Source organism: Pygoscelis adeliae, unplaced genomic scaffold, assembly GCF_000699105.1.
Source record: "Pygoscelis adeliae isolate BGI_AS28 unplaced genomic scaffold, ASM69910v1 Scaffold432, whole genome shotgun sequence".
NCBI classification, from domain to species: domain Eukaryota; kingdom Metazoa; phylum Chordata; class Aves; order Sphenisciformes; family Spheniscidae; genus Pygoscelis; species Pygoscelis adeliae.
In genome coordinates this window covers 513,182-525,491 of record NW_008824289.1, presented here as the reverse complement: position 1 = coordinate 525,491, position 12,310 = coordinate 513,182, and the positions used below count along the sequence as shown (strand labels likewise).

General features: G+C 45.4%; 1 protein-coding gene across 2 annotated transcripts; it reads left to right on the top strand.

Annotated features, from left to right (window-relative positions):
- Window positions 1–4,513: 4,513 nt before the first annotated feature.
- On the top strand, window positions 4,514–11,501 carry KIF3B (kinesin family member 3B). Of its 2 annotated transcripts, none has more exons than XM_009318748.1 (8): window positions 4,514–5,947; window positions 6,522–6,623; window positions 7,310–7,432; window positions 7,544–7,662; window positions 7,895–8,008; window positions 8,692–8,797; window positions 9,005–9,183; window positions 10,231–11,501. In XM_009318748.1, exons 1-8 carry the CDS (start codon window positions 4,565–4,567, stop codon window positions 10,238–10,240), a joined length of 2,136 nt encoding a protein of 711 aa, XP_009317023.1. In that variant the 5' UTR covers window positions 4,514–4,564; the 3' UTR covers window positions 10,241–11,501. The 2 variants fall into 2 exon arrangements, with proteins under 2 accessions (XP_009317023.1, XP_009317022.1); XM_009318747.1 differs by having other exon boundaries at window positions 9,457–11,501.
- Window positions 11,502–12,310: the final 809 nt, after the last annotated feature.

Below are 12,310 nucleotides of genomic sequence, written 5' to 3'. Positions count from 1 at the left end.
GGGGCGAAAGCCGTAACCAGAAATGAACTCGGGGTCCCGGCTGGAGCGGGGGGCCGGCACCCGCCGCCTTCCCCGGGGGAGGGGGACGGAGGTGGCGGGGGTGACCACGGGCACGAAGTGAAGCCGGGGCGCCCAGCGCCCTGGCAGCAGAAGGCACGCCGCGGCAGAGGTGGCCCAGGCCGGCCCAGCTCCAGCAGCGGCACCGGGGGATGTCCTGTTCGGTCCGCGGTGCGTTCGGCAGGGAGGTGAGAGGAGAGCAGCAGCGGAAGAGGCGACTGGCCTATGAAGGAGTAAAAGACGCAAGTGAGCCAAGACGTTATGGACCCACAAATATTTGAAAGATTTAAACCACAAGAAAGCGATGGGGTTTTTTTCCAAGCGGTACCTGGGGATGTGCAGAGAGACGTGAGGGGAGGGTTTAGGCAGCGCACCAAGAAAATCTTCCTGGGATCTTTAAACCTAAGCCAGGAAGCGGAGAGGCCTCAGGACTTCAGCCTGCCGGAGGCAGAAGGGATCAGCGGTACGTGCCCGGTCAGAGCGCGGTGATCCTTGGGCACGGCCGGCCGAGCTCTCAGGTCCTGACTCCTGAAAGTTTCTGACCAGAAGTGGTTACCTTAGCTTACCTTCAGGTTGTGGCGTCGCTTCTTTTTTCAGGCACAACCTTGCGTTGACCGAAATAAACAAAAATGCTTTGATTTCTGCCCACCCTTCCCTCTTGGTCATCCGGAGCACAGCTTCAAATGCATTCGTCTCGACCTCGACCTTGACCTGGCCCAGGTCGCTTTAGGCTGAACTAATTTCATGAACGAAGCCCCCTCCCGGTAGCGGAAGGGCGGGTGGCACGGTGGCCTTCCCAGCTCTTCTGGCCATCCCTGTCCGGCCGCTCCGGGCGGCTCAAACGTTGCCGTGGAGTTTCTGGGGAATACAAACGCTGCCAACTAATCGGTTTTATTTTTCAGTTACGCGCTTGGGTAAGCCTGAGAAGAAACATCATTTGTTACGCTTCCAGTAAACTTCACAGCAGTAGCTAAAATAATCGGAGATGATTCGTGATAGGTTGTTATGAAAACAGCCCAACGCAGGGGTAAAAAAAGTTACTTGTGACTATAAAAGGAGACTTGCAATTGAAATGGGGAGAGGTGTCAAAAGCTTATCAAGCTCACGTTGATGAGAGATCCCAGAGGAACGGCAAATACGCAACATAGTTTTTGTTGAATGCATACCTCTGCCAAAGCTGTCGCAGAGGGGACGTGCCGGATATTTCACTTTTAACCTCCAGGTGAGCCTGGGGACGGCAACGTACGCTCTTGTAAAGAAGCAGTCTGTGCGAAGATTAACTTAATTCTGATCGTTTAATGTTAGTCAGCATCAGTTACAAAGCGGAACTTCTCATCGAAATAGTATTTCGGATATTAATCATATAAAATAAATCAAGGCTCTGCCTTTCAGAATTCATGCCTAATTTCAGTACTTGCCGATGTGAACGTTCACCGTAATAATGCAGATAAATGAAGCATCGGTTGTTATGTGAACTTGTCTGAAAAAATTGTCTCCTGTGAACTTGAACTATCGGATATCTCAGGAAGGTATGGAGGGAGAAGCGTGTATTTGTGTGTACAACTACTCATGACGATTAGAGGGAGAGCTGCTTTTTATGCTTCTGCAAGACTTGTCCCCATTTCACATATTCTTTCTGTATTGATATTCTAGAATACGTGTTCCTTGGGGGTCAGACAGCAAGGTCATCTTTATTTGGAGTTGTCAGTTAGGAGGGAAATGTTTTTATTCAGTAGCAATCCAAAATTCCTGCAGTAGTTTGAATTCACTGTGCAGGTTGGAAAGTGCTTCTTCTGGATGATTGTCCAGTTTGGTCAATTCGATGCACGTTCCTCATCTTCCTCCTGGTAGCTACCACGTGCCTTCCTGGGAGTAGCGAGGACAAGGAGTTTCCCCTCACGAAACCAAGGAAATCCCGAAAGCCATATTGAGGCTTCCCTACAATAAAAAAACAAACCTGAAACCTGTTTATTTGTTACTCTTGTGTTATTCTTTGTAGTGCAGATTGACAGTCTGGATTTTGGGCTAGAAATGTTCTGCTTCCTTTCTCAGTCCTCTAGCTCTGCTCCTGAAGTTCTCTGTCACCTTGTTTGAGAAGCTCTCCTGAGACATACAATTACTGAGTAAAAAACGATTAGCCAAAATCCATGGGTTGCTGCAGATCCAGCTGGTAGTGGAACAGCGAGAACGTCCTGAGGAGGCCAGACGGAACGCGTGCCAGCGCTACCTGGGCTTTCCAGTGTCTATTAGTTTTACATTTCGTTCCAGTTGGCAGAAGGATCTCAGAGCTCTTCCTGAAAGATATTTTGGAAAAAAAGGTTTCTTGGACATCACATGGCATTCCACAAGCTGTGCCGTTTAGATCTTCCGCGTAAGGCTGTCGCTTTAGCAGTAACACAGTCTTTTTGTTCCGTTTTAAATGGCAGCTCGTTGTGCTCATGACTGGGGGATGCAACAGCGTGTTTCTTGCTCTCTACCCGGAGTCATGAAGGACTCGGGATCTGTGAACTGGGTTTATGCAACGTGAGTTTAGATTGATGCTGAATCTTGTAAACCTGATTCAGCTGGAACACCAGAGCAGGAGCGTGGCGTGTGTTTCAGTAGGTTAGTGTGCTTGGGCAGAGCTGGCTTTTATGGGAAATCCCGGTAAAAGTATGTTGCCAAAAGGAAAAACAATAGCATAGATCTGTGTGAAGACTTGTGCTTGAAATATCTAAAGCAAGTACGGTTGCCTTCAGTTTCCCCCTAAAAACAGGTGCGCAAGTTCTAGCTGAGGAAGACACTCACGTTAGTTTGCAGGATCCTTTCACAGAGGGCAGTCACGTTACCGAAAGAGGAGGGTGGGCTCAAAGGACTGAGCGCTTCATGAAATTTTTATAAGACGTGATGTGAAAGGAGCTTAAACTCACCTTCAGAAGCCTGAGAAGGGCAAATCCTTGCAGGTGTCCGCTTCACACCCTGATGTCCTCCGGTTGCTTGAGCGTTAGACGAGGCATAATGTAGATTGCTCCACTTGTTGAAGTGTGCTGACGATACTCGTGCAAAAACTGCAAATGCAAGATCAACGTTGACCGGGACGTTTGGAAGTGGAACAGAAAGACGAGGAGTTCTGGGGCCGCGGGCATGCTGAGAGCGGCCGTCCGGCGTCGGGGGGAGCGGCTGTGCTTCGCCTGGGTGCCCCCCCCACCCCCAGGGCGAGCGCAGGACCAGAAGTGACTTTCAATGTTGGGGTGTGAAGGTCCTGAATTTACAGGGCTGCAGCAGTGCCCTCGGTGGGGGCACAACACGGGCATCCTACGGCAGCACACAGCCTCGCCTCGCTGCAATGAGGTGGTGGAAATATGCCTCTTTGTTGCCCACTGATTTCAGAGCCCACCTCACTGGGGTAGTTCACTCCCCTTACTGGTTTGTTTTACCATATTTGCAAGCGTTGGAAAACTGTGCTACATTTGGCTGCTTTAATGATTTCCTTTGTAGTGAGCTGGATTGCAAGACTGTGTGAAAACTTCCGTGTAACAATTATTTTCACTTGATTCTTGATAGAAAGGTAACGTCAGTTTTCCCAAGTGTGGAAATGCAGTATATTCAGGGGATGTGATGCCTGGAAATGGACAAACTATTTAATGATTTTATCTTGAATCCTCGCAGCTGCTGCAGCCCAATTAAAGATCTATTATTCTGTAAGGAGGCTTCTAGAAAGTGACTTTAAAAGTGTAACGCACAAGAGGAAAAAAGTATTTGGGTGGCATTCCAGGGAACTGCTGTCATTTAAGAAAACCCAGGCACAAGTTTTAAACCTTCCGTGGCAGGATGGTTCTGGTGACACATCACGTCACATGTGAGGGGATTGTAATATAAATGTCTCAAAAATATGAGAAGGTTTTGCCAATACATAGGAGGCATAAGAAGAAAAAATAACTCTGAAAATACCGTATTTATAATTTACGATCTCTCTTGAAATTTGGTAGGTGGGTGAAGCACTTAATCAAAGCACCTGACTGATTCCCTTTCAAGAGCCTGAACGGTACGGAAAGAGCAAGTCTGTACTAGATTTTCAAAATACGAGATTTAAAACAGAAAGCCTGACTGCAAAGAAAATCAATGGCAAAGTATCGTATTATTTTTATAAATAGTTTAAAAAGCATTATGATTTTTAAGGGTCAAGAAAAGGATCTCTACCAGCTGTAAAGATGTGATTTGATGAAGATTTTTTGCAGCAGAGCTTGTAGAAATGATACTGTTCGATGGACAGGCTTTGGTAAAATAATACTGTCTCAGTTCAGGCCTTTTTAAAGTTTTCGTGTTGTACGTTATTTATATTCTTCAAAATCCCTCGCAACTTCATGAATACAAAATGCTGTTCGAGTAGATGAGTCGAATCTTTGGCTGTGTGAAAAATTGTCACCTGCAGAAAACTGCCTTGACATATTCCTCCTTTGTTTCCGTTTTAGGTTGCTGGCACGGGATCATCCATCGATCAGATCACGCCAGCCACAGACCTGCTGTCATGTCTAAGTTAAAGAGCTCCGAGTCTGTTAGGGTGGTGGTACGATGCCGGCCGATGAATAGCAAAGAGAAGACAGCTTCGTATGAAAAAGTTGTTAACGTGGATGTCAAGTTAGGGCAGGTCTCGGTGAAGAATCCGCGGGGAACATCTCATGAACTGCCTAAAACTTTCACCTTTGATGCCGTGTATGACTGGAATTCCAAACAGGTTGAACTCTACGATGAGACCTTCAGACCTCTCGTGGACTCTGTTCTGCAAGGGTTTAATGGGACAATCTTTGCGTATGGGCAGACTGGGACAGGGAAAACATATACGATGGAAGGGGTGCGTGGTGATCCTGAAAAAAGAGGGGTCATCCCCAATTCATTCGATCACATCTTCACCCACATCTCTAGATCTCAAAATCAGCAATACCTAGTTAGAGCTTCTTATTTGGAAATATACCAAGAAGAAATCAGAGACTTGTTATCGAAGGATCAGTCCAAGCGGCTGGAGTTAAAGGAGAGACCAGACACAGGTGTGTATGTTAAGGATTTGTCCTCCTTTGTTACGAAAAGCGTCAAAGAGATAGAGCACGTCATGAACGTGGGAAACCAAAATCGCTCGGTTGGTGCCACCAACATGAATGAACACAGCTCTCGATCTCATGCCATTTTTGTGATCACTATCGAATGCAGCGAGTTAGGGCTTGATGGAGAGAATCACATCCGAGTTGGAAAACTCAACCTGGTGGACCTTGCAGGCAGCGAGCGGCAAGCTAAGACCGGAGCACAGGGGGAAAGGTTAAAGGAAGCTACTAAAATCAATCTCTCTCTCTCAGCTTTGGGCAACGTTATCTCTGCCCTAGTAGATGGCAAAAGCACGCACATTCCATACCGGGACTCAAAGCTGACTAGGTTACTTCAAGACTCGTTAGGTGGCAATGCCAAAACTGTGATGGTGGCCAATATAGGCCCTGCCTCTTACAACGTAGAGGAGACTCTGACAACACTGAGGTATGCCAACCGTGCCAAAAACATCAAGAACAAGCCGCGAGTGAATGAGGATCCTAAGGATGCTCTGCTACGAGAATTCCAGGAAGAGATTGCTCGGCTCAAGGCACAGTTGGAAAAACGGTCTATTGGCAAAAGAAAGAGGAGGGAAAGGAGGAGAGATGGTGGGGAAGAGGAGGAGGACACTGAAGAGGGTGAGGATGAAGGAGATGACAAAGATGACTATTGGAGGGAGCAACAAGAAAAGCTGGAGATTGAGAAGAAAGCTATAGTTGAGGATCACAGCTTGGTAGCAGAAGAAAAGATGAGACTGCTGAAAGAGAAGGAGAAGAAAATGGAGGACCTGAGGCGAGAGAAGGAAGCGACAGAGATGTTGAGTGCTAAAATCAAGGTAGAATTCTTCCTTGTCATACTTTTTGAAAGCAATTTATTTAGGCTGTGGGGAGAATAGAGGGTTTCTCAATACAGAAAGGTATTTCACAAGAAGTTTCCAGGATAGTGATTTGTGTTTAGATTGGAAGATTTTAAAATAAACTGTTTCTAGACAGAAGTTGACATTTCCACCATTAATTAAGTATTTCAATATCAATGAGTTGTTTCATTGTTCTTGTGTGCTGATCTTGTAGGATCTTAAGCAATCAGCAGGATAAAATGTGATGATACATCTTTTCACAAGCTGGAGCACAAAAAACGCTTCATTCTGTCACAGATCATTAACAAGTTTTTTACAGGAGAGCAGGCGTTTTGGGTCTCCAGCTTTGCCACACATTGCAGCAATGCGTAATTCTAAGCAAGTTACTGTTTCATTAATCCCACAGTTTTGTAGGAATTTTAAGAAACAGTAATTCTTGCAGCAGCTGACTTGAAAGAGAACGTGCAATAAGGGAGCTGCCCTGACGAAGTTGTATCCGTATCAGAGAAACTGATGACTGAGAGAAACTTACAACCTTGGTTCTTCCTTTCAGGCAATGGAAAGCAAGCTTCTGGTGGGAGGGAAAAATATCGTGGATCACACAAACGAACAGCAGAAAATCCTGGAGCAGAAACGACAGGAGATTGCAGAACAGGTACAGGGGAGAATGTTTGTTATTTTGTATGAAAAGCCTAGCTGCAGAACTGTTATAAAACATTGTATCAGGAGAAGCTATAAGAAAATTTGCCCAGGGTGAACCCTGAAATTGGTTTAATGGCAGTCATTAATCTCAAAAGAAGGGGGAAGGGCTTGTGTCCTTTATTTATACAATTTATCATTGTATAAAATATGTAGAGAAGGTTTATAACAGTTTTCTTCCAGCTTTTCATGTTAAAGATTTATGTCCTGTCTTGATTGGAGCTGTCAAATCAAGTGTAAGTGTAAAAATAATTGGAAGACCTCAGAGAGTGACAGTTCAGCCATTAGCTCAAGGGAGGGATGTTTACTGTGTGCTGAAAGTTTATCTTTTGTTGGTGATTCTTTAAGTACAATGACTAGTACGAATTGATGAAAAAAAAAAAGAATCTAAACATGACGTTTGATTCCTTTAATTGAAGCTTGAGCACTTATTCACACTATCTGATTTTAGCAGCAACATAAAGACAAAGAAGAGTTAATGCTTCTGGTATTTCTAAGGCCAGAGATAGGAAGAACTAGAAGCTAAAGCAAAAGCCCTGGAACCCAGGGAAGTAAAAACATCCTGAGTGTTGGTTTCATGTATGTCAGCCTGGAGGTGGCAATGTAATTGTGGTCTTTAATATTGTATGTCGCGTTCTTCAGAAACGTCGGGAGCGAGAGATCCAGCAACAGATGGAAAGTCGGGACGAGGAGACATTAGAGCTGAAGGAGACCTATAGTTCTCTTCAGCAAGAGGTGGACATAAAGACCAAAAAACTCAAAAAGGTAAAAAGAAAATTATTCCGTGTCTAGTGGGTTAGGAATAAAATCAACTTGTGTGTGAAAGTGAAAGGAACTTTGGCAAGCTATGACTTTGGCTCTTGTTGTGTGTTCCAGTTATTCTCCAAGCTGCAGGCTGTGAAGGCAGAGATCCATGATCTCCAAGAAGAGCACATCAAGGAGCGCCAGGAACTGGAACAGACCCAGAATGAACTTACCAGGGAACTAAAGCTAAAGTAAGTCCCATCACTTCATTGCCTGCTATTAACAGTAACAGAGATGGTTTCTTTGGGTGGGGAGTGGAGGGACTGCATTGCACGTGCTTGTGGAGAAGGATTTAAACGTGGTAAAACTAAAACATTCCTCCTTTTCCAGGGCCGTGTTAAGTCAGTGGGAGAGGAGCAGTGGAGAAAGTCATCTGCTCATTATGTTTCTTGTGTATTTCCCATTTTTTGCGGTTGCATGTAGGCACCTGATTATTGAAAATTTTATTCCCTTGGAAGAAAAGAACAAGATCATGAACAGATCATTCTTCGATGAAGAGGAAGACCAGTGGAAACTGCATCCCATAACCCGTCTGGAGTGAGTGTACTTCTAAGCTTTTCTTGGGGTGGAATTGTAGGTCACGGAAAACTCTCTAGTTGTCAAGAACAAGGTACCCCAAAAGAGGGATTGAATTGGGGATTTAAACTGGCCCTCCAGAGTTCGCAGCTTCTTGCTGCGCAATAAAATAAAAAAAACTATTCATCTTAGCAGGTTGAGCAAAATAGGAATGTACAGTTAGGAAAATTCTTGGAAGATTAGGATTTTTTTTCTAGATGAGCCCAATAATTATACGTAAAATATATGTTAATAGTGCATTCGCCATTAAAATAGCAGTAAACTCCTATCATAGTTCTTTCCTGTTTTAGATAGGAAAGCTCTCATTGTTATTATTATGAGAGCTGTGGCTGGATCCTGACACTCTACACAGAAAGTTCTCGACAGCAAATTTAGAAAGCTGGGTGCAGCTGAGAGCATCTGCGGTCTGTATAGTAAAAACGTGCAGAAATCCTCCCCTTTGTGCAGGGAACAGATGACACAGGATAACTATCTTACCTTCTTGTCCCTGACCGTAGGGAGCTGTTCCTGCAAATGCAGCCTAGATAGTTTCTGCTCTCTTGAAACATATTTCTGTGTGGAATTTGCAAATGTTTTAGCTCATAAACTCCAAGAGGAGTCTTTGTTTTTGGTGTATAATAGACTGAGTATCCATTTTTCTCTAGTAACCAGCAGATGATGAAAAGACCGGTATCTGCTGTAGGATACAAGAGGCCACTGAGCCAACACGCCAGGACGTCCATGATGATTCGTCCAGAGGCTCGGTACAGGGTAAGCCCAGATGTGGTTACAACCTTCACGTGCTCACCCTCCTGACCAGGGGAATGTGAATTTCGGAGGATTGTTAGTTCTTCTGTGGGATGTAAATTTTCAGTGTCCTGCATACATTTATAAAGTACTTCAGAGTAAGCTTCTGGAGGGAAAAGAAACAATTTATATGAAAAAGTGCTGACTTTGATTCTGCTTTTACTGTCTCAGGCAGAGAACATCGTATTACTGGAACTTGACATGCCCAGCCGAACGACGAGAGACTATGAAGGTCCAGCCATTGCTCCCAAAGTTCAGGCGGCTCTAGAAGCAGCTCTGCAGGATGAAGATGAGATACAGGTGGACGCTTCAACCTTTGAGAGCACTTCAAATAAAAAATCAAAACCCAGGTGAGTTGGACTTTCAGTAAGCAGACTAGCCAACAGTAGAGGTACAAGTACAGTTGATATTTGTCAGCACTTCTTGTCAGCGAAGTTAAGGCGAGCTTAGCTGTAAAGCAGAGAGAGAGAGAGAGAGAAAGGAACGCAGGACAGAAGTGAAAGCTGAGACTGATTAGAGAATAAATCCAGTAAAAAAATTCAGCTTTTGGAAGATTAATTTTGGTGAGTAACAGGCGGCATTGTTGGGGCTTTTTGTTTATTTTTTCATTTTTACTTCTTCAGGCCTAAAACTGGAAGGAAATCAGGGGGATCCTCTTCAGCAGGCACCCATAGTTCTCAGCTCTACCCACAGTCCCGAGGGCTGGTTCCAAAGTAAAACCAGCAGTTCCTCTCCAGGGCGCGAACAGCCTTTGCCTTCTGAGAGCAGAGACAAGTAAAAACCTGCAGAGAGAACTCCCAGCCAGACTCCAGCCCCTTTCCCCTGGAGATGGCCTCTTTGCTGTTTAACTGACTTGTGCCAGTCCAGGTGCACTGAGCCACGGGAAGATACGTGCTTGCAATTCAGCATTTGGCCTCTGTGGGAAACAGATTTTAGTTAGGAAATCAGAAATGCATGAGGTACGTTAAAGTGTGTTAGAAGCAATGGGAAGCATGGGGATCACCTCGCAGCATCACCGCCTCTCCTTCTGCACTAGCCCTTTTGCTGCACTGGGCTTTTTTGCTGTTGGGCAATAAGAAGACAGAGTTGAAAGTCATCTCAACAGAACCACCGCTCCAGAGCTCCATAGGGAGAACCAAATGAGGTTAAAAAGCAGAGGATCTGTTCAGACTTGACTTAGGTGCATAGTTTTTCCTCTTCCTGCTTGAAAGACTGGCATCATCAGTTGGGGTTAAGAAGTTGGTCTGAACAGGCAGGGTGGCAGCGGTCAGCACGTACTCACCACCAGATAGCCGTGCCTCCCTTTAGAGCTGTAGGACAAAAAAGGGGTCTTGAAAGCAACTTTGCGCTCTCTAGGAAGGAAGCAATAGAAACTGAAGTCCTTTCCTTGTTTACAGGCATAAGTAAGAGCTTCTCTAAACTGACCTCCTACAGACCTCACCCCTACCAGCAGGAACCACCTTGTCAAAGAATACATCTGCATACCAGTGCCAGCTCCACAGCTTGCTTCCTCTCTCTTGCCTCCATCTTTACCCCTGGCAGTTCAAACCAGTGTCCGTACTAAGACTTTAAACTGTGGGGTGGCGTACGGCCATTTTCTCACATCTCCCACTGTTCACGGGAAAGGTAGCATTGGCTCAGAGCTGTCTTCCCGGCAGGCTCGCGGGGCTGACTCTGCTCTCCCCTGTAAGCTGGGCAGAGGGTGGAGCACCCTAATGTGGAGCTGCCTTTTAGCGCGCTCTTCTTGCAAGTATGGTCCCTTCCCTTGGTGCCTAAGGAGGTTCAGCGTTCGGTACCTGTTGTGCCTCACCTGTTCCACGCTAGAAGCTTTCCCTTTGCACCTCCCAGCCCACGCAGAGCCTGCTGGGAGTGAAAGCACATGTAACCGAGTCTGGGTAATGGAATCTGGTATTAATTCCAGGGGGTTTACTTTGAAAACAAGGGAGGAAGAACTCCTGCTTTTGACGGTCTCTTTGCAAAGCTGCCCTATGACTAAAGCAGGCTCCTGCAATGCTGCAGGCTCGTGTGGCAGGGTAGAGGGAGGTGGAACTGCCGCACTAAGGACAGAGTAAGGTGTCCCTGTCTGGTGTCTCACAGCTCATTTGTAAGTTTTAGTTCACTGTATATTGAGACTCGGGATATTACTTTTTCTGGTTGCTGTTGGCTGTCATCCTATGAACGTTTTTACCTATTTCCTCTCCCTCACTGACGACTTCCTCCAGACTGACATGTGTGAGTGTATGAGGACTTGCCTGGTTTTAGAAATGCTCTGATGGGTGGACTCTGCCTTGTGTGCTCGTTAAGTATCCGCTGAGTGACTTCATCCGGGCTGGAGAACTCCGTTCTGTCTGACCCCCATGAACAGAAGGAACCGAACACTCGGCACAGCTCACCTCTGCATCTTGCGGGCACGGTGCCTCGGTGAGCCAGCTGCCCAGGTGGGCCCGGTCAAACGCTAACTCGGCCGCTTTGATTCACGGAGTGCTCTTCTGGACCACAGGATTAATGTATATATACACACACACATATATGCGTATATATACATTAGTTTTGGTGGAGGAAAGAGGAGTTTGCATATAATTGAGAGAGCAGGCATCTGACAAATTTCTTTCAACCTGAACGTGGAAACCTGGCATAATCTTCCTTTTTATAAAGCACTGTTTATGTACAGAGAGCCTTTTAATTGGCTCTTGTTGCATAATATAACATCACCTTCTCTTCTCTCTCCTCCCTCTTTCTCTCTAGCACGTATTCTTCTGTACTTTGACATTTTAGAAGATGATTGTATGGTGTAAGTGCTCAGAGAATTGAAACGAAACAAGGGGGGGTCTAAAACCTGAAATAGCAACAAAATATATAATCGCATATATGTGCATAGCAATGTACACATATGTTTTATGTGAATATGCATCCACAGACACATCTGTGTCTGCACATGCGCACACTTCCTCAGTCGCTACTGTTCCATAGGGAATTCTGTATTAAACTCTTATGCTGGAAACTCCCCTCGTGGCAGGACTGGTTCAGTGGAAATCGCAGTGCAAACCCAAACTGTTCTCGTTTTAGTGTTGATAAGCTAGCTGGTTAATATGTCAGAAAGGCTCTGCTTTTAATTCTGTAGAAATTCATTAGCAAGGTGAAAGAAATTTAATAGGGTGGAAAAAGAATAAAACTGCATATTTAGTCATTGTATTTAAATTGGAGCTGTGGTTGGAGATTTGGTTAGTGTACTCACGGGCAATCTCAGATTGTCACAGAAGCTTTTAGATTCTCATTCCGATGGACTTACCCTCGACCAGCTGCTCAGCGGCACTGATGTTAAGGTAAACTACGTCGTCTTAAGCTGTACAAAAGTGCTGAGCTCTGGGTTGGATTTTTTTAGAAACATTCCTGCCGAATTTGCCCCTCTCTGGGCGTTATCTGAACCATCTGGGCTTCCTGCAGGTTAACGGCCAAAGACAGGAAATCCAGCCAACT

What these genes read in the sequence shown, in the direction of transcription:
- KIF3B (XM_009318747.1), top strand. Translation starts at nt 4,565, where the DNA reads ATGTCTAAGTTAAAGAGCTCCGAGTCTGTTAGGGTGGTGGTACGATGC. An exon ending in GACAGGAGATTGCAGAACAG is followed by an intron (nt 6,624 to 7,309) that starts GTACAGGGGAGA and finishes CGCGTTCTTCAG; the next exon opens with AAACGTCGGGAGCGAGAGAT. An exon ending in GTCCAGAGGCTCGGTACAGG is followed by an intron (nt 8,798 to 9,004) that starts GTAAGCCCAGAT and finishes TTACTGTCTCAG; the next exon opens with GCAGAGAACATCGTATTACT.